The sequence below is a fragment of the Phlebotomus papatasi genome, chromosome 2 (assembly GCF_024763615.1).
Source record: "Phlebotomus papatasi isolate M1 chromosome 2, Ppap_2.1, whole genome shotgun sequence".
Classification (NCBI taxonomy): domain Eukaryota; kingdom Metazoa; phylum Arthropoda; class Insecta; order Diptera; family Psychodidae; genus Phlebotomus; species Phlebotomus papatasi.
In genome coordinates, this window is record NC_077223.1 from 23,949,096 (window position 1) to 23,958,333 (window position 9,238).

The 9,238-nt window shown below is 37.5% G+C and overlaps 2 protein-coding genes across 2 annotated transcripts; one reads left to right on the top strand and one right to left on the bottom strand.

The window, feature by feature from the left end:
* Positions 1-93: 93 nt before the first annotated feature.
* Positions 94-3,999, top strand: LOC129803173 (probable phenylalanine--tRNA ligase, mitochondrial). Its single transcript, XM_055849545.1, has 2 exons — positions 94-684; positions 3,111-3,999. Exons 1-2 carry the CDS (start codon positions 191-193, stop codon positions 3,931-3,933), a joined length of 1,317 nt encoding a protein of 438 aa, XP_055705520.1. The 5' UTR covers positions 94-190; the 3' UTR covers positions 3,934-3,999.
* Positions 3,934-8,942, bottom strand: LOC129803171 (another transcription unit protein). The gene is made up of 2 exons (XM_055849542.1): positions 7,084-8,942; positions 3,934-4,183 (listed from the first exon to the last, which is right to left on the bottom strand). The coding sequence occupies exons 1-2, from the start codon at positions 8,825-8,827 to the stop codon at positions 3,987-3,989; spliced, it is 1,941 nt and encodes a 646-aa protein (XP_055705517.1). The 5' UTR covers positions 8,828-8,942; the 3' UTR covers positions 3,934-3,986.
* Positions 8,943-9,238: the final 296 nt, after the last annotated feature.

Here is a 9,238-nt window from a genome sequence, read left to right on the forward strand (position 1 = left end):
TTCACTGTCTACTTGTCTACTTAGCTTAAAATTCGATAACTTTTATTTTGTGATTCTCATCATTTTGATTTTCTTTGATTTTCCTTTTGCAAAATTCCAAGAATAAAAACACCAGCGCCAAAGTGGTGGGAACCTGAAACTCCAACTCATCGATTCCATATTTCGTAATCGATTAGAAAAATTGTAAACAATGCCGGGTGCAAAGAATTTTCTAAAAATCCCTAGAATTTCCACTACTTTTCCCAGAATTATCATCCGTACTCTTTCTACCAAACCTATTGGTAATTTAAAATCAACTCTCGAGATTAATCGCCGCGTGTATCAACCAGATCAGTGGACAAATGTTAATCCAAGAATCCTGTCGTTCCTCGAGCGACGAATTCACGTCCAGGAACATCATCCACTGTCTATAGTGCGTCAGAGAATTGTGAAATTCTTCGGGGAGAAGTACAGGAATTCTAAAGGCAATCCCCTGTTCAGTACACATGATTCTCTGAGTCCAATTGTAAGTGTTGAGCAGAACTTTGATAGCCTTCTGATTCCCAAAGATCATCCAAGTCGGGAGAAATCCCAATCCTACTACCTCAACAGGGAGTTCATGTTGCGGGCTCACACTACAGTGCATCAAGCTGAGCTCATCACTGCAGGATTGGACAATTTTCTGGTTGTGGGAGATGTCTACAGGTAAACCCAGTTGGAAATGCATATGCATTACCAAAATTATATAAATAAGAGATTGGATTAGTGATGAGTAGAGCTGGCCAGAATATGTATTTTGCATGTTTTTATTAAGCGTTCTAAGGCTCTATTTGACCCTTTATCTTCACGAATTAGGCTCTTGCGATTCAAATTAAACCCTATTTCAAAATGCATATTTTGACATATTTCATGTTTATTTGCATATTTGCATTTTTGCATATTTCCGACTTTTGTTTAAAAGAAATTTTTTTCTTGTAAAATGAAAAATTAGTAAAAACTAATGTCTTGCGCACTTTATGTCTGCATCTTAATTCAATTTTTACTGCTCGAACTCAACAGAGAGAGCAGGCCCATTTAACCCTTAAATATTTTAAAAAGCTGCTAAAGGAGATTGAAAAGTGTACTAGTGTTACTAAATATTTTAATCTACTAGATAGAACTTTTCGCTAATTTTACAAAAGGCTTTTTAATTTCCATTTTTTAAACATAAATACTATCTGTAAAATAATTTCAGGTGTTTTTTTTTACATTTGGCGTTGAAAAATTATTAGAAGGAATGAATTGAGGTTATTGTATAAGGATGAAATAATGTTTAATTACATGTTCTGTAAATCATACTCTAAAAGAATAAAAAATACTTAGATCAGTTTTTCGGAATGCGCTTGCAATCTGAACAGCTCAGTCATAAAACCGTTCAGATTGCGCGTAAAAATTCGCACAGCTCAATCATAAAACAATTGAGATCACGCTTAAAAACACGCATAGCTCAATCATAAAAAGCTTAAGATTATGCTTAGAAATACGCACAGCTTAATCATAAAACGATTTTGATCGCGCTTACAAATACGCACAGCACAGTCATAAAACAATTAAGAATGCGCTTAAAACACGCAAAGCCTAAACATAAAACAGTTAAGATCGCGCTTAAAAACACGCACAGCACAGTCATAAAACGTTTAAGATTGCGCTTAAAAATACACACAGCTTAATCGTAAAACGATTAAGAATGCGCTTAAAAACACACACAGCACGAGCACACGCGTAAAACGGTTAAGTTTGAGCTTAAAACACGCACAGCTGAATATTAAAACGGCTAAGAATACGCTTAAAAACATGCACTGCTCAATCATACAACAGTTCAAATCTTTACCGTTTTATGATTGAGCTTTGCGTGTTTTTAAGCGGATTCTTAACCGTTTTATGATTCTGATGTTCGTATTTTTAAGCGCAATCTCATCCATTTTACGATTGAGCTGTGCGTATTTTTTAAGCGCAATATTCAGCGTTTTATGGTTAACCTGTGCGTGTTTTTAAGCGCAATCCCAACAGTTTTACGATTTAGCTGTGCGTGTTCTTAAACGCGTTCTTAACCGTTTTAAGATTGAGCTGTGCGTAATTTTAAACGCATTTTAAACCATTTCGTGATTGAGCTGCGTGTGTTATTTTACATACAACTTAGGTCGTTCATGCTGAGGCACTTAGGATGTGATGTATATTTTATACTTAAGGTGTGCACGTTTTCTTAAATCAATCTGTCAAAATTTAAGCTTAGGTGTTTAGTGTCTAAAACTAACCGGAAAAGTTGATATAATTAATCCTGCAAAGCCTCTAAAATTAAGTCTTAAGTTTCTAAAATCAATCCAGAAAGTTTCTTGATTTGATTCTGTAAAAATTTTTATAAACAATCGTATAATTTCTAAAATCAATCCCAAATGTACTAGAATTGCATTTATTTATAGATAGCTTTAAGTATCACTTTGTTATACCAGGGAAAGATTTTGATCATGAAAACATCATAAAATGTAAAATATCATTTGTTTCATTTTACAAAGGAACAAAAACTAAAAGAGCATATTTTTAAATTTCAAATACTGAAATAAGATTTGTTGTTGTTAAATGTTGTATTCAACTACTTTCCAAATTAACAGACATTGTTTAATTTCTTTTTAAATCGTATTCAATCCGTCGACTGGTTTTAACTTTATCTATTATTGGTTCAAAATAAAAGGATACTAAATTTATTTTAAATAAATACAAAATGCCATACTGCGTGTTCGATTTATCACAGCTCTCAATTTGTATATTTTTCAAAAATATTGCTTTAGGCAATGAAATAGTGCATTTTTAAAGAATACTACTACTAAGCAATTCAAAAAGTCTTTTTGAGAAATACAATACTTGAAATGATTACTGGAGACAGATCCTAATGAAAAGTAAATTTCCAATAGTTAAAGGTTTGTATGTCAATGTGCTACAAAGTGCTACCACTCTTTTTTGGGTTAAAACATGAATTAAATAAATGCATATTTTTCCTACATATTTTATGATTTTTCGTGCATTTTTATGTCGCATATTTCGAAGATTTTTTTGCATATTTTGGCCAGCTCTTGTGATGAGATTTTCTCTTGCAGACGAGATGAAATAAATTCCACCCACTATCCAGTCTTCCACCAGCTGGATGCTGTGAGGATTCACACAAAAAAGAGTCTCTTTGGAGAACTTGATCTTCAAGTTATGGAAGAAAATCCTCCTGCCCTGGAGGAATCCACCCATCAGTCTTATCACACCCTCGAAGCTGTAAAGCTAACTGAGCAGGAACTAAAAGATACCCTTGTGGGTCTTGTCAAGAGTCTTTTTGGCCAGAAAGTTAAATATCGCTGGGTAACAACAACATTTCCCTTTACTCATCCCTCCTGGGAGCTCGAAATCTTCCATCGTGATGAATGGCTAGAGGTTCTAGGCTGTGGAATCATGCGTCATGAGATTCTCAGACGATGTGGCCATGAAAATGCAATTGGATATGCTTTTGGATTAGGCCTAGAGCGTCTAGCAATGGCACTCTTCCAGATTCCTGATATTCGTCTATTTTGGAGTCGTGATTCTGGTTTCTTGAACCAATTTCACAATGATATGCCTCCGGGGAAGATCTACAAACCAGTTTCACTTTATCCTCAATGCTCAAATGACTTATCCTTCTGGCTGCCGGGCACTTCCAGCCCGGACTCCTTTGACAGCAATGATTTGTATGACGAAGTGAGAAGTGTTGGCGGAGATATGGTTGAACAAGTTCATCTTCATGACCAATTCACACATCCTAAAACAGGAAGGACAAGTCTCTGTTTCCGAATAATCTACAGACACATGGAGAAAACTCTAACGCAAGCAGAAGTCAACGATATTCACGAAAAAATAGGAAAAACTCTTGTTGAGAAGTTCAGTGTAGAAATTCGATAGTTTTTTTTTTGGAAATAGCGTGATATTTATTGTTGAAATAGAGAAAAAACAGTCTAATCATCTTCATTTTTGCTGTCATCATCTTCTTCATCGTCGTCCTTATCTTCTTCCTCCTCAGCTTGATTCCCACCATTATCAGAGTCACTTTCGTCTGAATCCTTGAGAGCAGCCTTACTCTTGTTGCTCTTCTTGGGTCGCGCTTCAAAATCAGAGTCATCCTCGTCCGACGAATAAATTCCAGCAGCGCCACCTGAAAATTTTTACAAAATATCCGTCAAATATAAGATTCAATAAAATTTGTTAAATAGATTCCAGATCGCAGACACGGATAAAGACAAGGACCGGTCTTCCGAAGGATCTACACTCACGTGGGATTAGATAGATAGAACAATAAAGGTAAACCTTTGCCTAGGGAATTCTGCCTATTAAAACAGAGAACAAGAAAATCTGTTAACAGAGCCCAAAATACAATGCTGGATCGCGACTGGGAAGAAGCGACCGCTCGTAAAAGGGAATATAAAAAAGCATTGAGAAAATGGAAAAGGGAGAATTGGAGGGAATTCTGAGGGTTCTATCCAAGGATCCCTCAGAGCGGCTAGGCGTGTTGAGAGCGTCCAGAGGAATCCACACAGATTCTGCGGATCAAGTCACGCGTCTGCTGCTTGAAACACACTTTCCGAACTGTCAGATCGATAATACGGAACCAGCACCTATACGACCTGAGCTATATTCGGGGAACCAACGTGATTGGGGAAAGGCTTCTGAGATTGTCACATCTGAAAGTGTGACATGGGGCAATCAGCAGCTTTTTAGGGCGTGTTTTGCCATCGGGTATGTACCGCATACTTGGAGGCGAGCGCGAGTAGTATTTATTCCAAAACCAGGTAAAAGCAATTACGAGGACCCTAAATCCTTCAGACCTATTAGTCTGACATCGTTCTTGCTTAAAAAAAAAACCCTGGAGAAACTCTGTGATAGATATATTAGGAATAGGATTCTTGTGAAGGATCCGTTAAATTCTATGCAATATGCCTATCAAAGAGGAAAGTCAACAGAATCGACTCTCCATCAACTCTCCATTGATTGGTAAGTCGTATCGAGAAATCGCTCACGAAGGATTAGTCATAAACAAAAAAAATCTCATGGTTGTTTTCCAATATCTTCTCATATGCTAAAATAGCAAATTTGTAATTTTTAGATTGGTTTCATGATTACATAAACGATTTTATATTCTACGCTTTATAATGTCAAACAAAATTTAAGTCAAAAAATGCCCTAAGAACCTATAAAATCACATTTTCAATGGATACAAGAATCAAGCATATCTAAAAAATCAGAATTCGTTGAATCAAGTTAAAAAAAAATCAAAAATAACAATAATGGAAGGCTCTCAGGCTTCGCATACACTTTGGGTACGAACACTTATTTTCCCATATTGCTTTAATGAACCTGACTTCTATTTTTAGGTCACACGTTTCCTGAAGAAATTAGGTCAGATTCATTAAAGGAATATGAGAAAATATGAAATGTTCTAAACCAGAGTTTGTGCGAAACCCGAAAGCCTTTCGCTGTGTATTTATAAACTCCATCTAGATTATGATTGAGTGTAAGAAAGATCATATTTGTGAACGTGCATCTGAGCACCTTTTGTTACGTTTGTTAAATTGTGATCACAATTTTACAGAAAAAATTGTTCTAATATTTGAAGGTATTTCTGGGAGCTGCTGCCCATATAGCTTGTTTTTGACCGAATACTTTAGAAACAATGAACATTATGAGAATATTTTTGCAAATAAAATTTTCTTATCGTTGTTTCCAGGAAGGAAAGGTTGGCCATTCGTGACTTATTCGTTTTATAATTCTGAACCGTGGAAATTGTCTAACATTACCCTTAATGATAAAAGATATCATGATCCATTAAAACGGGTGGAACTTTTTAGGGTAGAGTCAGTACCTTTCGCCACCATTAAGCTTTAGGGGCCTCGTAAGGTGTGATATTTTTGTCAGACTAAAATGAATTTTTGTATAAAGATACTTTGAAGCAATATCTATCTATATATCTAGGATACGTCTCGAGAGAGTACTTTTCGCCACCTGTTTTAAAACGCATTTCAATTAACTAAGAGACGTAATAACGTATTGGGATATTAGAACAGAACATATTATGAGTGTTGAAATGCTACTTATTCTTAAATACCTTAAATTAGTTGTTTTATATTAGGTGGCGAAAAAGTGCTTACATGGCGAAAAGGGCTGACTCTACCCTACCAGTCCTATTGTAGGGGAAAGTTGTAAAAGGCTTTGGGTTTTATTATATCACAATTTCGCTATTTTAATGACATTTTGAGGATTTTTCGAGTATTACCGAGATAGAGAATTTTGTGCACCTTCAGAATCCAGTTTTATCTCGGAAAGTTTGTACTGAAGATTTTTCGTAATTTTTAATTTTTCATGCGCTTGCTAGTTGTATAAGTGATACTTTCAATCTTTTCTTTTAAAGATTAGTGAAAGAATGGCATTTCGCATATTACATGCGTCAGTACGGCCATTAATGTGTAAGGTTCCCGTCTTAAATATTTATTGTTTTTCCTCAGTATTTGGGAGATATTTTAATTTTATAGATTGATGATTTTGGTATATATTTTTGTTGGCGTTTTTGGTTTTTAAAGGATTTTTTACACAGGATACTGGTCAAAATATGCCTAAAGGCCTAAGACCTTGGTAAGGGGGGACAGGTAAGGGGGGAAACAAAAAAAAAATATTACATGCGTCGCATTTCTAAAAAATCTAACTTAAATTTATTTACACATGAATACGAAAATAAGTGGGAAAAGTTAAAAAAAAAAAAAACTTCAGTAAATAACATTTCTATATCTCAATATGTTATTAAATTGCAATATAGTGATTCTTTAGAATTAGAAAAACGGAAAACAATTACTTTAAAAGAGAAAATTACGTTAAATTTTATGTTAAAAAGTTCCAATTAAATATTATTAATTTATGAAAAACAATAATTTAGTGTTTGAGGACTTCTATATCTCAAAACACTTACTAAAAGTGCCATTAAAATAGCGGATTGACGATATATAATCACATTACTTACACGAATAAATAAAATAGTAATTGCATCGCATGTTCAGCCGGGCTTACCTTTCTCAAGTGGTGCTTTTCCCTTTTTATACTTGTTCTTGATAGCCGCAAGGGAAATTGCTCCCTCATCTTCAGATCCTTCATCATGATCCCTGTAGGACATGCTGGCCAGATTTCCAGAATCCCTGCTTCTCTTGGGCTTAGTCTGATGCTGTTTTTGCCTCAGCGCCTGACGCAGTTTCTCTTCTTCCTTCTTCAAGAAATACTGTCTGTCCTGGTCCGGATCTGGACCCACTTGCGAGAGAATCTTGATTCCACTGGTCTTCTGCAGTCGATCTGCCAATGACATGGTCATCTTCTTGTGCGTGAAGGATTCCGTGGAATGAGGACGGAAGGTGAGCTTTGTACGGAAGACAGCTTGGCCCTGAAGACCAGTTCCTTGACGAATGAACAAATGGTTGTGATCACCCTGCAGAGGCTGTTTGTACACATCGAAGATTTCATTGCCCAGATGCAGGCTCATGCTTCCGTCAGACCACTTGACGACTCTTGCATTGGAATCCATCTTCTTGGTACCATCTTTGTCAAAAGTCTCCATCCATCTAATGGTATTGCTCACTTTCAGCTTAATTCTCTGTCTACCCTCCTCATCGAGTGTCTCTTCTTCGTCAATTTCATCTTCATAGGTGTCTGGATCGAAGGGACGCGTCTCCACTGAGAGGAAATTGGGCAGGATGACAAAGTGAATATCTCTACCGAGATCCGAAACAATCCTTGGTATTTCAACATCAATACGCGTCTCATTTACTGGCTCTGGCTCCTGAGTAGCCTCCTTCTCTCCCTCTTCTTGCTCACTCTTTTCTCCCTCATCTTCTGACCGGATAAACTGACGCTCCTCATTTTCTGGACTTGGAGATTTCTCCCTTTCAGATCGCTTCTCCTCGCCATCTGATTTGCTGGCGTCGTCGGAACTGATGTCATCAGCGTCCCCAAACAACTTATTGGCAGACACTTCCGGAGCCTCTGACTGCTTAGGAGCTTCCTCTTCTTCGCTGTCTGAATCAATAAGAGCTGAAGCCTTTTTGCGATTCTTCACAATTGTCTCCTCATCCGACAATGGAGTACGAGAACGCGCTCTCTCTGGCGTTTGTGATCCTGACTTCTTGCCAGGAGATCCACTTCGGGATCTCGGAGAGCTTTTACCAGATCTCGGAGAGCTCTTTCCAGATCCTGGGGAACTTTTTCCAGATCTCGGAGAACTCTTTCCAGATCTCGGAGAGCTTCTTCCAGATCTCGGAGAGCTTCTTCCAGACCTAGGAGAACTTTTTCCAGACCTAAGAGAACTTTTTCCAGACCCAGACCTCGGTGAGCTTCCCCTAGAGCCCGCAGAACTCCTTCTGGATCTCACTGAACTTCTCCCAGATCTCGGAGAAATCTTTCCAGACTGTGGTGATCCTGGCCCTGATAGTGGCGATCTTGATCTTGATCTAGATCTAGACCGTGACGAATCTCTTCCAGAGCCCGGAGATTTAGTTCCTGATCTGGGAGACTTACTGCCAGATTTCGGACTGTCTCCGCCTGAGTGCTGAGATTGTGGAGAACCACCACCAGAACGTGGACTTTCACCTGCTGACCTTGGGGAACCTCCTCCTGACCTAGAACTCCTGGGAGAATCATTTCCTGATTTATCTGACTTATTGTCATCGGAGGCATTTCCATCGATCTGCAGTTTTGGCGAACGCGATGCATCATCATCTGAACTATTGTGGGCATCATTGACACTGCCCTCGTTATCTGATGACATTTTGCTGTAAAATATTGTCGAAAAACACAAGAAAACCACGAAAAACTCTAAAAACCTAAATTTCGTAAACAGCGGAAAAACAACACGCGGCTGTCAACTGAGTTTTTAGTACTAACCCAGCTGACGAGCTGGAATGTAAAGTCTCCATACGCAATACATACGACAATATACATACGCAAAGCGAATACAGTGCCCGATTTTGTAATCCGGATGATTGGGAAACAATATGACAGATGTCCGCTTCGTTATCCGGATGGTTTTTTGAATTTGTTTAACGTCTCGTAAATAGGGTATTAGGTAATTTGGAACCATTTACAATTTCGGACACTTGAGCTTTTCTCACTGTTTCAGATGAACAAAGAGAAAACAAAGACCACAAAATAGAAGAAAAAGACGTTTACCGTGTAAACA

Coding starts and splice junctions, on each gene's coding strand:
- LOC129803173 (XM_055849545.1), top strand. CDS start 191: ATGCCGGGTGCAAAGAATTTTCTAAAAATCCCTAGAATTTCCACTACT. Junction 685..3,110: donor GTTGTGGGAGATGTCTACAG/GTAAACCCAGTT, acceptor TTTCTCTTGCAG/ACGAGATGAAATAAATTCCA.
- LOC129803171 (XM_055849542.1), bottom strand. CDS start 8,827: ATGTCATCAGATAACGAGGGCAGTGTCAATGATGCCCACAATAGTTCA. Junction 4,184..7,083: donor AAAAGCACCACTTGAGAAAG/GTAAGCCCGGCT, acceptor AAAAATTTTCAG/GTGGCGCTGCTGGAATTTAT.